This window comes from Pyrus communis, chromosome 10 (assembly GCF_041283825.1).
Source record: "Pyrus communis isolate YQ-2024b chromosome 10, ASM4128382v1, whole genome shotgun sequence".
Classification (NCBI taxonomy): domain Eukaryota; kingdom Viridiplantae; phylum Streptophyta; class Magnoliopsida; order Rosales; family Rosaceae; genus Pyrus; species Pyrus communis.
The window spans coordinates 20450727-20466089 of record NC_142574.1 but is presented as its reverse complement, the minus strand read 5'-3'; the positions used below and the strand labels follow the sequence as shown (position 1 = coordinate 20466089).

The 15363-nt window shown below is 38.6% G+C and overlaps 2 protein-coding genes across 3 annotated transcripts; one reads left to right on the top strand and one right to left on the bottom strand.

Annotated features, from left to right (window-relative positions):
- The first annotated feature begins 796 nt into the window (after positions 1-796).
- On the top strand, positions 797-6446 carry LOC137729484 (uncharacterized). Of its 2 annotated transcripts, XM_088678576.1 has the most exons (15): positions 797-1151; positions 1256-1365; positions 1460-1522; positions 1624-1798; positions 1893-1997; positions 2100-2233; positions 2351-2918; positions 3433-3498; positions 3659-3735; positions 4172-4453; positions 4551-4890; positions 4977-5019; positions 5078-5187; positions 5286-5822; positions 5996-6446. In XM_088678576.1, exons 1-15 carry the CDS (start codon positions 894-896, stop codon positions 6176-6178), a joined length of 3051 nt encoding a protein of 1016 aa, XP_088534702.1. In that variant the 5' UTR covers positions 797-893; the 3' UTR covers positions 6179-6446. The 2 variants fall into 2 exon arrangements, with proteins under 2 accessions (XP_088534702.1, XP_088534704.1); XM_088678578.1 differs by lacking the exon at positions 1256-1365 and having other exon boundaries at positions 855-1151.
- A 4332-nt stretch (positions 6447-10778) lies between these two features.
- Positions 10779-13406, bottom strand: LOC137728910 (ras-related protein RABA5c). The gene is made up of 2 exons (XM_068467710.2): positions 12954-13406; positions 10779-11297 (listed from the first exon to the last, which is right to left on the bottom strand). The coding sequence occupies exons 1-2, from the start codon at positions 13282-13284 to the stop codon at positions 10981-10983; spliced, it is 648 nt and encodes a 215-aa protein (XP_068323811.2). The 5' UTR covers positions 13285-13406; the 3' UTR covers positions 10779-10980.
- Between the last annotated feature and the right edge of the window lie 1957 nt (positions 13407-15363).

The following is a 15363-nucleotide window of genomic DNA, read 5'->3' as shown; positions in this document are numbered from 1 at the left end:
TGGTGACGATTGTTGTTGTGGTTGTCCTTGGAGGATGATGCGACCTTTCTCTTACTCAACTATGGGGTTCGTGCTAGTGTGATCGCAGGCATTTGTGGGGGGCGACAGATCATGTTGTTCGTGGCGTGGAGCTTTGCAACATTAGCAGCTATTGGGACTGTGGCTTCTTTTTTTGTTTTATGTTTTCTATGTGCCAGGCTTCATAGTTTAGGCATTTTTGTGTGTTTTCAGTGTACAAGGCTCCAAGCTGACCATAGGCCTTTTTGTTAGTTGGTAATGTATTTTACCATTTGACCCAAAAAAAAAAAAGCACAAACTTGATCAAAGTGTGAATTATACTTAAATAACGCATAAAGTAAAAGTATATCTAGTGAAGTTTAGAAATGTTTGCAAACCATTTGTTGTTTGTACCTTTCATTTCTACATTCTTTTTTTTAATTACCCTTTTGCAAAGTTATAGATGACGAACAGTTTATTTTTGAGATCGTTTAAATCATCAATAGTTGATTATTAGAATATGTTAATCTTGTGAAAAGAGTAATTTACATTAAACCATTAAACGTTGAACTAAAGAATAAAACGATGATCTCGATTTATGAAAGTTGTGATTTATTATTTTACTGTAGAATTAACGGTTCGTTTTAAAAAAAGTTAATGAAAACGAAGTAATTCGATGTTTTCCGATTCGCTGGCATTGGCATATGCCTGCACATCTGCACATCTGCACATCTGCACAGGATTCCCTCTCTCCTATCCCAATCTCTAAATTTTTGTAATAAAAAAAATTAAAAATATAAAATTAAAAAAAAAAAAAAAAAAAAAAAAACTCAGACAGACGAACACGAACAATCCCTGTCGCTGCGCTTCGTGACCTTCGTCTTCGCAAATCGTGAATGGAGTCGATACAAAGCAAAGTGGAGGCATGGATCAAGGAGCAGCGCGCCAAGCTCCTCAAGGTCTCTTGGGGACCACTGCAGTGGAGGATGAAGTGGCCATGGCTCGGCAAGGAGGGCGACCGCCGCAGGATCCACCAGGAGTACGAGCGCCGCCGCAAGCAGCTCCACGATCTCTGCGCCGCCGTCAAGGTCGACTCCGTCTCTGACCTCCAGGACATTCTCTGCTGCATGGTCCTCTCGGAATGCGTTTACAAGGTCAGTGAAAAAAAAAAAAGTGAAAAGCTTTCTATCTCTCTCTCGCGCATTTGATCAAACACCGTGTGTGCAATGTTAATGTTGTGATCAAATGCTTCGGATAGAGACCTGCTTCGGACTTGGTTTGGGCTGTGAATAAGTTTAAGTCCGACTTCGGAGGACAAATTGTTTCTCTCGAGCGTGTTCAGCCCTCTTCGGATCACGTTCCGCACAGGTGTTTGATTTTTTTTGGTTACTTGGAGTGTTTGATTTGAAAGTTTGAGTCTTGACGTCAATTGATTAGCTGCTTTGCGTTTTGATGTTTGCAGTTATTTGTTGGCGGAATCTGGTGATACATTGTTTGCTTCCTTCACTGGAACCAAGCAGTACAAGTAAGAATCGTTTGAATTTGATGTAATTCGTTGAGAATTTCTATTCGCTACGTTGATAATGATTGTTCATTTGTTTGTTTGTTTGTTTTTATATTGCGAAGGGATGTGATGACAGATGCAAACATATTTCAAGGTGCTATATTTCATGAGGATGTAGCGGAGGATACTAATGGAACTGAAACTACTAATCCACCTGAAAACCGAAAAGGAAATGGAGAACATTTGTGGAATCCTCTCGAATCAAAAGCGAATAAAGCTAAACCTGCCGCACATCGGGTATGATTGCATCCCACCCACAAAACCACGCGCTCTTGTGTATGATGGGCCCTTATGATTTTCTAACATGCTATCTTTTCAAATTTACCTTTAGGGGTTCTTGGCTCGTGCTAAAGGGATCCCTGCTTTGGAGTTGTACAGGCTTGCTCAAAAGAAAAACCGGAACCTTGTCTTATGTGGTCATTCACTTGGTGGAGCAGTAAGTTCGTTAACGTCTTTTCTTAATAGCGGAAGTGTTAGTGATTGCTTTTATTGTTATTGGTTGGAACCTCATACTATCTTCCCTCTTTGGATGATGTAGGTAGCAGTGTTAGCTACCCTTGCTATTTTGAGGGTGGTTGCTGCTTCTTCTTCTTCATTAAAGGAGAACGGAAATGTTAAAGTCAAATGTATCACATTTTCCCAGCCCCCTGTTGGGAATGCAGCTTTAAGAGAGTAGGTTTCTTGCCCTTTTTCAACTGTCTTTTTTGGTATTTCATAGTTAGCGAAGAATACTCTTGTCTATATTCTCTTAGACTAAATCTATGTTCTTTTTATCCTTTTCTCTTGTAGTTATGTTAGTAGAGAGGGATGGCAACATTACTTCAAGAGTTACTGCATTCCACAAGATCTGGTACCTCGCATCTTGTCCCCTGCTTATTTTCATCAGTATAGTGCACAATCTCTTTCAGTGCCCGCTGAAACCGAAACTACCAGCATATCCTTGTTAAAAAGTGAGGAAGCAGTAGGAAAAGGAAAAGAGAATGATGGCGAACGGTTGGTTCTGGGTTTCGGACCTGTTCAGACTTCTATGTGGAGACTCTCGAAGCTTGTTCCCTTAGAAGGCATAAGAAGACAATTCAACAAGTATAGAGGAAAGAAAGTGTATTCTGTCGAGGCATCTTCTCAGTCAGATTATGTAGCAGCAACTGTAGTAGATGATGACATGGTAGAACCACAGTCTCTTGAAATACAAGAAGGTTCTGATGGTATATCTCTTAAACCTATCTCTGACACTGATAAAGAGCCACCGTATGTGGCACCAAGGGGGAAGTCAGCTAGAAAAAGCTCCACAAAAAATGGGGATGACAGCACATGGCGCAGAGTGCCTTATTTACCTTCATATGTACCATTCGGGGAGGTATTACAGTACAAACTAGAAACCGGTATTTAATATTCTTCAAGCTGAGGTGCATGCATGTGAGGATGTAAAGTAGTGCAAACTATGCAATGTGTGTTAGTCTGTTGCTATTAGTATATATTTTGTGTGTCTTCCACTCCCTGGATCCCTAATCTTAGATTTGTCTTGCAATTGTTGAGTTTTGGTGCATATTGGCTTTGTCTGCAGTGAGCTGTATGCTAAAGTAGTTAATTGGCAGTCCTCACTAGCTACTTTTTTAATCATTAAAGATGTTGTCTCCTAAGTTGTAACCCAACCTTTATGCCTGGATAAAAACATGTTTAGTAATTGGCATCTCTCTGTTTTCTTGTTGGGAAACAACTATTTTTGTACTTCAAGGTGAATTTTGTTGTGCATGAAGGCGTTATTTGCTCTCTATGATGATGATTTTTTTTATTTTTTTATTTTGGTGCTTTTGTAACTTCCTTTACTGTTGTCAACTGAACTCATCTGATATTCTTTTATGTTGTGCCAGCTTTATCTCTTGGAAAATTCGTCAGTGAAGTCACTATCAGATGCGGAGTACTCAAATTTGACATCGGTAGGTGCTTCCTTTGCTTGACCATCAGTTCTTTCTCTGTCTTTTTTTGGATTATACATTAGTTTCTGCTTACAGTTTTTCTTGTTCACACGTAGATGTTAGTTGTAGTAGTGTGGAATTTCTCATTGTATTTGCTTTCTTCTGGCAAAGACATTTTCAGGTCGGATCTGTTATTGCAGAACTGAGGGAACGATTTCAATCACATTCAATGAAGTCATATAGGTTTCGGTTCCAGAGGCAACAAATGATTCTACCTTACAAAATTTATCTCTTGTTTATCCGATTTTTTGTCGACCTGCTGCAATATCTTTTCTTCCCATATTGGTGGTGTGACACTGGTTTGAAGGATTGTGTTTAACTAATACATATAGGTTATGTTTGCCTTTTGTTTATCTTCTTGCTTTCCTTACGAAATAATCCTTACAAATAGCAAATCACATTTTGACCTATGTCAGTGACCAAGCACTTAACACATGAATATAACAAATGATGTAAATTTACATCCAGGAATGAGACAAGGTGTAGTGTGGTTTGGTCAGGGCATCTAGTTTGAATTTCTTCCGCATTGAATGTGGGATTCGGCATCTAGTTTGAAAATGCAATCTCATGTCTTCACTTAGACCTTGTAACTTTTCTTCCATTTCTTACTTGATTTGACCTTTTTGCCTTGCAGAATCTATGACCTGTCCATGAAAGACGATACGTCACCTTTTCCAGCCATAGAGCAACTACAGCAGTTTCCACATCTACAGCAGTGGCTTGGTCTTGCAGTTGCAGGAACTGTGGAGCTTGGGCATATTGTTGAGTCTCCAGTTATTCGGACAGCTACTTCAGTTGCTCCTCTTGGATGGAATAGCATACCTGGCGAGAAGAATGGAGAGCCCTTAAAAGTTGATATCACTGGTTTTGGATTGCATCTTTGTACGCTTGTGCATGCCCAAGTGAATGGTAACTGGTACTGTTCTGTGCAACTGTATTACAACCTCCACCGATGACTCTAATCTCTATGCAGTCAATTATTTATATTTGTGTAACATTGTATCATCATTTAGGTGTTCAACAACAGTGGAATCCTTTCCTTCAACCCCAACTTATTCTTCAAATTATGGGGAAAAGCTGGAACTACAAAAAATGCGGGTCTTAGTTGGAGCTCCATTGAAACAGCCACCAAAATATCAGATGGAAGCAGATTCAATGATGCGTGTGTTTTCTTCTATTGATTCCAACACAGCTAATCTTAATAGGGAGCACACTTCAGGACCATTTGATGAGGAAAAGTCCATACGTTCTGAAGGCGTAAGTGAATTTTTTATATTTTGTAACAGTGACTTTACCAGAGTCTCTAAAGAGGTCCATGTGAGAACTCGCAGGGTGCGATTACTTGGTCTTGAGGTATTGATGCTTTAATTCTTGGTCAAAAAAAGTTGTCTTATATATTTATTTCATGTAGTTACTCACATGATTTATTGCCCATGTAGGGAGCCGGAAAGACTTCCCTTTTTAAGGCAATGTTATCCCAAGGCAAAATTACCAATATTACCAATATTGAAAATCTGCTTCCAGAAAATGTTATCCCAAGGCAAAATTACCAATATTACCAATATTGAAAATCTGCTTCCAGAAACTAACGCCCAAGAAGGTATTTCTCGGGGTTTATACTTCTGTGATTCAGCAGGAGTAAATTTACAGGTACTTTCTCCTTCCATGATAAAGAATTTCCCCGTTGGCATGGTTTATTTTATACTTTCTCATGATTTATTGTCACACTTCTCGAATTTGGGTTGCAGGAGCTGAATTTGGAGGCCACCCGTTTCAGAGATGAACTATGGACAGGAATTCGTGATTTGAATCAGAAGACCGACTTGATTGTTCTTGTTCATAACCTGTCTCACAGAATACCACACTTAAATCTCTCAAATGGATTGCAGCAAAAGCCAGCCCTTACACTTCTGCTGGATGAAGCAAAATCTCTGGGAATTCCTTGGGTCCTTGCCATAACAAACAAATTTTCTGTCAGTGCTCATCAGCAGAAAGCAGCAATTGATGATGTTGTCCAGTCATACCAAGCATCTCCAAGTACCACTGCCGTTATCAATTCCTGTCCATATGTCATGCCAAGTGCTGCAAGCACTAATTTGTCATGGGGTGCAACCACTGGCGATGCTGATGGAAGGATGGGTGCTCAAAGCTTATTGTTTGCTCCCATCAATTTTGTTAAGCGGCCTTTCCAGAAGAAAGAAATCATTCTCCCAGTTGAGGGTGTCAACTCTCTTCATCAAGTAGTCCATCATGTGCTTCGTAGCCACGAGGAAGCTGGATTGCAGGTAAACAAACTTTTCACCATTCCTAATTTGCAATGGGGTTTTGCTACTCTCAAGATTTGTTGCCTACTGTTTCACTGTCATATGTGCTTCTGTGGACGGGTGTGGTAGTGGTGTAAATACCATTTTATCTACTAAATTTATTCACGAGTACTAATTTTTTTTTCAATTTGAAGGAACTTGCAAGAGATAGGCTTTTGGTGGAAGTGGCACGAGAGCGTGCAATCGCCATGGGACGTGATTCTCAAGCCAAGTCAAATTCTCTTACATCTGCAGCCGTGGGTGCTTCCCTCGGAGCCGGTCTTGGCATTGTCTTGGCTGTTGTCATGGGTGCAGCATCCGCCTTGAGGAAGCCTTAGAGAACTCACATCCCCGTAATCTATGCGATGCAATCCGTTGTTTCAAGTTAGTAGTGGTAGTTACAGGCCATTTTTTCATTTCTGTTGCTCTTAAATTTATTAGAGGTTACAAAATAGGTCTTCTTGTAGATGGGAAATGTCCTCCCGAATACTTTTTAATTTCTTTTAGCTTGTTTTGCATGTACAGATAAATTTATTTTTATAGATTGTACCTTGTTTCTGATGTTGACTATATTTCTCTGAATATAACAAAAAAATCATTGACCAATTGGAAGAGTTTGTAATTTAGCTGATTTAAACTTGCATAAGAGATCCCGAGTTTGAATTGTAAGTTGGAATGGCATTTCTGATTCCAACGGTAAAATTTCTAAATCCGAACCCGAAGGTTACAAATCCGAATGTTTTCTGAAAAATTAGAATGGAAATTGGGATGCAATTAGAAGTTCGAGAATTCCAATGCTTACGATTTTTTATATTTATTACTTCAAATTATATATTTTGTAATCAATTTTTGTATTTTATTGTTAGTTTATGGATACATTTTATTCATTGAATTTATGCATAAGCATATACCAAATATTAAGAAAGAACAATAAATTGCATGTACGGAAAAGTTCGAGAATATTAAAAAGGGGTGTGATATCCACACCCCATTTTACTTCTCACACACCTTTTTAATTTTCGGCCGTCAGATCGGATGAATTGAAGAAGGTCAACGGACATAAATTATCAAGAGATGTGTGAGAAGTAAAATGGGATGTGTGGATATCACACCCCTATTAAAAAACTTATCAAATATATGAGTTTCTAAATTATGTTATGAAATTTACGAGATTACTCCAATTCCGAAATTTCCAAATAAGCTGAAAATTCCGAATTTGAAAATTGTTATCCAATATGGAAATTTTGGAACGGAAATTGAAAGCGTTGTTTTTTATCCAATCCTAAACACGCCTACTCTCCGGATAATATTTGCATCCATCCAAGTATATAATGATTTTTTTTTTTTTTTGTTACATAGAGGAGCTAAAAGCCCGACAATAGAGGACAACAAAATAATGTTGCGAGGTCGAGAGACCCCAGAAATATCGGTTAATAATAATTGCTTATAAGAAGATGGAGCTTGCTCAAAATAGACCGTACTCAAGAGATGGGAGAGGCTTAGGTTGGCTAACTCATCAGCAACAAAATTAATTTTCACGATAGATATGATGAATATTACATTTTCAGTCATGCAGTAACATTGAACGGCAAGCTTGAATCAATTCACCGATAGGAGGATTATCAGTGGCCCATATGATATCAGCTGGACAACAATTGCAGAATCAGTTCATATTGTTCCCTAAACTTATGAGTTTTTTTTCCTTTCTAAGAACAATTGAGATTTTTGGTTTTCTAATTTAGTATTTTTTGAAAGACTTGATTTTGAGGTTTTGATTGATTTGCATGCATGAATTTTTTTTTTTAACTGATATTGCAGAAATGCAAGAAATTTAAAACTGATCTTGTAAAAATGCTAGAATTTTGAAAACGATCTTGCAATAGTGCTAAAAAAATTTGAAACTATTCTTCTATAAGTGTTGGAATATTGAAACTAATCTTGCAGAAGTGCAGAAAAATTTGAAACTGATCTTGCATAACTGCATGAATTGTGAAACTGATCTTGCAAAAGTGCATAAGTTTTTTAAATTGGTCTTGGCGAAGTGCATGAATTAAGAAATTGATCTTGTAGAAGTGCATAAATTAATTTTTATGGATCTAAAATCAGTTTGAAGTTTTTATAGATGGTGTCAGTTTGTAGTTTTGTCTCTCCTTGAATGATTCAAAACTAGTGGACTTCTATCAAATGTATTTTGTGTTTTTGTCTCTACAGTTAAAGCTTACAATTACACATACATCCAAATTATAAGACTATTTTGGAGAGAAACCAAGCTTTTTTATTAGGTAAATTACATTTTACCCCCTCCAATTTGGGGTTGATTTCAATTTCTTACATCTATTAGAAAATCCGTTAAGTGATGAAGTGGCAAATATGGGATCCACATTTGTACTAACGTGGCTGCCAAATTTGTGCCACGTGGTAAAAGGATAATTTTTTATGCATTTAAAATACAATAATTTACCCTACTCAAAAAAAAAAAAAAATTAAATAAAATAATCAAACCTAGAAACCCATCTTCCCCCGACCCGCCTCCCTCTTCTCCACTCTCTTCATCTCTCCTCCCATCCAAAAACCCACCCCATCCCACCCTACCCCAACCTCCCCTGCAACCCCCCCCCCCCAACCCCACCCCACCCCACCCAAAACCCCCAAAAAACCCATATTTTTTCGCAGGAGAACAACACTCCTTGGATTGTCAAATACCAAAATTCCCTTCCGATGTCACTGTTGGCTACATCTCGTGGGTCTGATCGACGCCAATTCAAGGTTAGAATGAGAGGAGGAGGAAGAGAAAGAGATGGAGGAGGTCATTGGAAATAGGTGGGTAGGGTAGGGTGGGGGTGGGGTGGGATGGGGTGGGTTTTTGGATGGGAGGGGAGGGGAGGGGAGGTGAAGAGAGTGGAGGAGAAGGAGGTGGGTCAAGAGGAAGATGGGTTTTTGGGTTTTATTTTATTTTATTTTATTTTTTTAAGTAGGGTAAATTATTATATTTTAAATGCATACAAAATTATTTTTTTGCCACGTGGCACAAATTTGGCAGTCACGTTAACATAATTGTGGATCCTATATTTGCAACGTCATCACTTAACGGTTTACTTAATGGATTATGACAGATGTATGAAATTGAAATAAAATGATAGAATGATAGGTAAACGTATGAAATTGAAATGTTTTAAAGATGTTGTAAAAAATTGAAATCGACCCCAAACTTGAGGGGGTAAAATGTAATTTACCCTTTTTTATTTATTTTAGATAGGGACAACACTCATTCATGTGGCGAGTAATGTCATAATTATTTTTTAATTTACAATTTTACTCCTCTATAATGGAAAAATAGTCTCTATCAACTCATTTGTATAGTTTCTTTCTATTTCCTCATTTTTCTTCTTCGTTCTTTTCTCTCTCTCTCTCTTCCTCCTCCTTTGTCCATTTTTTTCTCTCCCTCACTCCTCTTTTTTCCGATCTTTCTCTCTTTCAATCTCTCCTCCTTCGCCATTCTCTTTTATTTCTTACTCATACTTTTCTCTTTATCCCTCCTTGTCTTCTTCTTTATATTATTTCCTAGATTTATGAGTGTCCTTTTTCTTTTCTAAGAACGATTTTTTGTTTTTGATTTTAGTATTTTTTTTATAGTATTTATGTCACATTCCGGTCCGGGACGGATCACTTTCCGAGCCCGCTCCACCATCGTAGTACGATATTGTCCGTTTTGGGCTTACCATTCCCTCACGGTTTTGTTTTTGGGAACTCACGAGCAACGTTCCAGTGGGTCACCCTTCTTGAGATTGCTCTAGCCCCTTTCTCGCTTAACTTCGGAGTTCCTACGGAACCCGAAGCCAGTGAGCTCCCAAAAGGCCTCATGCTAGGTAGGGATGATAATATACATTTAAGGATCACTCCACTGGGCAATGCCGGATGTTACAATCCACCCCCTTAGGGGCCCGACGTCCTCGTCGGCACACACGCGGCCAAGTTAGGCTCTGATATCAATTTGTCACATCCCGACCCGGGGCGGATCACTTCCCAGGCCCTCTCCACCACCGTAGCACGATATTGTCCGCTTTGGGCTTACCATTCCCTCACGGTTTTGTTTTTGGGAACTCACGAGCAACTTTCCAGTGAGTCACCACCCATCATGGGATTGCTCAAGCCCCCTTCTCGCTTAATTTCGGAGTTCCTACGAAACCCGAAGCCAGTGAGCTCCCAAAAGGCCTCGTCCTAGGTAGGGATGAGAATATACATTTAAGGATCAGTCCCCTGGGCGATGTCGGATGTTACAATTTGTATTTGATGTTTTGATTGAATTGAAGGCAAGAATTTTGAAACTAATCTTGCAAAAGTGCAAGAATTTTGAAATTGATCTTACAGAAATACTAAAATTTTGAAACTTACCATGCATAAGTGCTACAAGTTTTGAAACTAATTTTGTAGAAGTGTTAAAATTTTGAACTAAACTTGAGAAGTGCAAAAAATTTTGAAAATTGATCATGCATAAGTGCTGGAATTTTAAAACCGATCATGCAGAACTGTTGAAGTTTTAAAACTAATCTTGTAGAAGCATTTGAATTTTGAAACTGGTCTTGCAAAAGTGCATAGAATTTTGAGACTAGTCTTGCAAAATTGCGAAACTAAACTTGCAAAAATCATTTTTACTAATTTAAAATCAATTTAAAGTTTTGGTTGAATCTTATGAAATGTACTTTGTTTTTGTCTCTATAGATAAAGCTTCTTAATGATTTTTTTTTCTATTTTGCAATCTCGTAATTTAAACAGTTTAATTTGAAGATGATACGGCCCAGTGGGTCCGATGGCCTCCAATAAATTAAAATAATAATACAACCCAACCAAAGCTAAACAAAATCCTCAAAAAAAATCCAAAACTGCTCCAAAAAATCAGATGGTGGAAGAATTATTTTGGTGTTTTCCACAATGGTAGGATATGTAATGCATGCTTCTTTTCATACTTGTAAATGAAATCTCAGGATTCACAACATAACACAGAAATAAGAACTTGAAATTTAAGAAAACTATGAAAATAGTCTTCATAATATAGCTAATCCCCAATCACAGGTTTTTGAATGGCATGCGTGGGGTAAAAAGAACACTATAAAGTAAAACGTAAAACCGAAGGAAATAGAGATCATCCACCACAACAAGAGAGATTCATCCTGCCTTTCGAGTCTGCCCCGTTTTTCACCAGGCTTACTCGGTTTACAGACAACTCGGCCTTGTAGGAATCAGAATTTAGGATTTTCCTGCTGACATTGTTGTAAATCTCCCGGATAACTATCTCAAAAGCGGTTTGAACGTTGGTGGAATTAAGCGCAGAAGTCTCCATGAAGAATAGCCCTTCTTCCTCAGCCAGGCTTTTGCCATCTTCCATGCTCACAGCCCTAATATCCTCCAAATCACATTTGTTTCCTACCAACATCCTTGCTACGGTTGTTTCACAATGAGCTGCGTAATCATTCAATTAAGCATTAACAGTCTGACCTCGATAAAATAAGAAATATGAATATGAATGTCAAAATGATCAGAAGATTGTGAATACTAATGAAATTACCAAATACCTACCTAAAAAGTTAAACAAAAACCGCAAACTAAGGGGTAAAAACAACAAGTTCTTTAAGCAACTTAATGAGTCCAAAGTATAAGCCACTGAATTACTCTAAGTTACATCGATTATGTAAACAAACAAAACTTCTACGGTTCATATTTGTTAGGGGGAATATTTCTGTAAGAAACATAGGCTGCGGAACAGAATAAAATATGCATTCAATCAATTCCTTATGCTTTACTAAATCATGTCAAGTACATTGTACAATTTGAAGAACTTAGAAACATAAGCGTTCTAATGTATGTCTATTTTCTTTTATCGGGTCCACTAGGGCCCGAGGGCAAAAGGAAAAACCTAAATCGGAACCAACCAGGCTTCAGCAAGCCAAAAACAAACTCCCATGTTGGGGCCAGCCTGCAACCGGTGCAACAAAAGCTACACTTATGGCCCAAGTTGGGGCCCGGTTCCAAGGTAGGTATAAAGTTCTAACATTAATGAAACAATGTTGAATAACTTGGAAGTAGTTGGCTTTCAATTTGAATAAACAAACCACCATGTTCGGCGAGTGCATTTTTGCTCACCACCATTTATGTGGTGTATGCTCACCATCCTATTTATCACCGTTAGATGAGTTTGAATTTTGAGATTTGTGTTTATCTACTACATGAATCTCGAAATTCAAACTCATCTAACGGTGATAAATAGAATGGTGAGCATACACCACACTAAATAATGGTGAGCAAAAATGCTCTCATGTTCAGCAATCCACAAATCACAACACCCTGAATTGCAACAATAATGCTTTACCTAACCTAATAAATGTTCAACAGCAATCATATCCAAGTTTTGCTCCCTAAGAAGACCACATAGATATACAACACATTCCCAATTCACACTGCCACCACATGCCAACCACAAAATCAGTAGCATTTCATTTGGGGTTTCTCATATCTGCACAAAGTTGTTTAAAGTGGCAATCAAACTGTTGAAATGTGCTGCACAAACTCAAAAATTAAGGAACAATATTACCAGGAAACGAAGAATCAAAAACGCAACACAAACTATTACTACCACACCCATAAAAGTCTGCCCTTTTTCTCAGTACACCCATTTCTGGGAAGAAGAACATGTTCCCCAGTAATTAGAAGATTTCTATTCCCATTATACAAAAACAAATTGCCATTTCTTTACTCTACTAGCACAATGTATAATCAGAACTAGACCAATTGGGCAAAAAGATTAGTGGAAATATAATAAACCAAATATGGCCTCCAAAATTTCATTGACCAAAGATAAGTAGACAACCATATCTTACAAAACCCACTAGTAACTCTTCCTTTTCCTACATTTTCTCACCAACCAAACAGAAAAAAACTCAACCATAACAAAAGGGGTAAGCAAAAACTTACTGGTAAAGATAAACACAGCTAAAACAATCACCCTCTGCTAATGAAAACTCATAGCATCAACCAAATAAAATTACCAATCTTTAACCAAAGGGTTTCTCACCAACCAAACAGAAAAATGTTTAACAAAGGGGTCATGCAAAAACTTACTAGTGAGCTCATCGAGCCAGCGCTTGACGCTCTCAAAGGTGGTCTTCCTACTGATGTCGTACACAATCAGGGCGCCGACAGCGCCTCTGTAGTATGCAGAGGTGACGGCCCTGAAGCGCTCTTGGCCGGCGGTGTCCCAGATCTGAGCCTTGATCATTTTTCCGTCGATTTCCAACTCCTGGGTCAGAAACTCGACCCCAATTGTGGCCTTGTTGTTGGGGTCGAACTCGTTGCGGGCGAACCGCGAGAGGAGGTTCGACTTGCCCACCGCCGAGTCGCCTATCAGCACCACCTTGAACAAGTACTCCTCTCCGCCGAGCCCTTCCTCCATTGGGTCTCTCTCTCTGCGAGTATTCTTCGGACTGAATTGCTTGGACCTTTTTTTGGAAAGGAAAGGGGTTTTTTTGTGTCTACGCGTGAAAGTTCGGGTTAGTTTTGTAGTGCTTGAAATTAGCTCTGGACAATGCTGCGTAATTGGCGGGTTAATAAAACTTTGGTGATTTTTTTTCCCCTCTCTTTTCGGTGTTGATAGATATTTCTTAAGGGGCAATACTAAGAAAATTAAATTTATAGATAAAATTTACAAATTAAATAATGTGTTATCAATAAAAATGAGCATGTTTATCAACGGTTAAATAATAGTCCAACCATCAACTTCCATGTTATTTAGTTTGCAAATTTTGTTTACAAATTTAGTTTCTCTAGCATTATCCTAAGTATTAATTCAATCATCAAGTTCCAAGTCATTGAGTTTTCAAAATTTTGTAGACTCCCTGGTATTACCCATTAAAAAATGGGTAATGTTATGTAGGCTAAATTTGTAAACAAAATGACATTGAAGTTGATGGTTGAACTGTTACTTAAGTGTTGATAAACGCGTTCATGTCTATTGGAGACATATCATTTAATTTGCAAATTTTGTTTACAAATTTAATCTCCCTAGCATTACTCTTTTTTTTTTACGTTGAATTTCATGGTTTGCCCTTGACTTTGCTGAGTGAGAGAAACTTATCTGCCAAAAACAATTCACGATGATGGTGTTTTAAGTTGATTACAAGATGTCATGTGTTTCAAATTTATAAGGAAAAATTCATAAAACTACTTCAATTATGAGTCGAACTGCAATTTATATCTTATTTTTTAAACATTACAATGTCACACATTAACTTCCAAATTTGTTGCAATGTTAAACCTTCATTAAAAAATTTGTCAATTTATCTATTAACTGCTGACATGGTAGACACATGACCCTTTCTCTTGCCTAATTGGATTAAAAAATTAATAAATATTAAAAAAGTAAAAATCTCTCCCAATTCAATTCTCTCTCTCGTCTTTCTCCCAATCCTTTCCAATGATGTCGCCTCATTTCTTCTCCAAGACCACCATTTCCTTCATTCTCTTCCTCCATCTCCACCTCCCTCCCATAGAGCTCCTCCCCCTCCTCCTTCTCCACCACATTCCACTCTAATCCCTAACGCTGAACCTTCAATGTCCTCTCCATAGGCGAGAACATTGTCGTCATTGACATGTTTTTCCCCCCAGCCACCTTTCTTTCTCAAAAACGTGTTATTCCCTCGAGCCACCGAGTGGAACTCGACCTGCTCCTAGCCCGAGATTGAGTCAGGCACGCCCGACTTTTGTAGAACGTGGTGGGCGTTCTCGACTTTTCAGTCGAAGGCACCTCCAATGTCTACAACAGCATGACGAGACGGAGATGGGGAAGGTCAGGCGGCCGAAGGAGAATCGTACGGATCGGGTCTAGGAGGCAACGTTGAGGTGCAGGGGGAAGGAGGAAGCGACAGTAGAATCTGGTCAGTTAAGTCGTTGATGGCGAATATGAAGATTGAGAGTGGTGAACCACTTGTGCCTAACTTGGAGAGCTCACTACGCCCTTTTTTTTGGATTTTTCTTTCTGTCAAAATTTTATCTTTTTTCGACGAGGGAGGAGGAGAGTGGAGAACCACTGTGTGGGGGAGTGGGTTGTGGTTTTGGTGGTGAAGGAAGGGGGAAGGGAAAGAGGGTGAGGATGGATGGCGGTGGGTGAGCCTAGTCTTGGACATGGGTTGACGAATATGAGGCAATTGACGGGTGAGGGTGGCAGTGGGCGAGTGGGTTGTGGCTTTGGTGGTGAGAGCAACTCCACCCCTAAAGACTTTGCGCCAGCACCCAGCCCATTTATCCACTTCAGTGAACAGTAATATACCCTAATGAACAATAATAGGCCAAAGCATCTCCATCCCAAAAAAAAAGTGTCGGCACCCAGTCTAAAAATGCGCTGGCACAAACGATCTCCACCCTTACAAAATACGCTGGCACCCAGTCCATTTAAAATATTAAATAATTTTTTTATAAAATAATAAATTAAAAAATAGTTTTAATTTCGGATAGGATTTTTAACCAATCTCGTCAC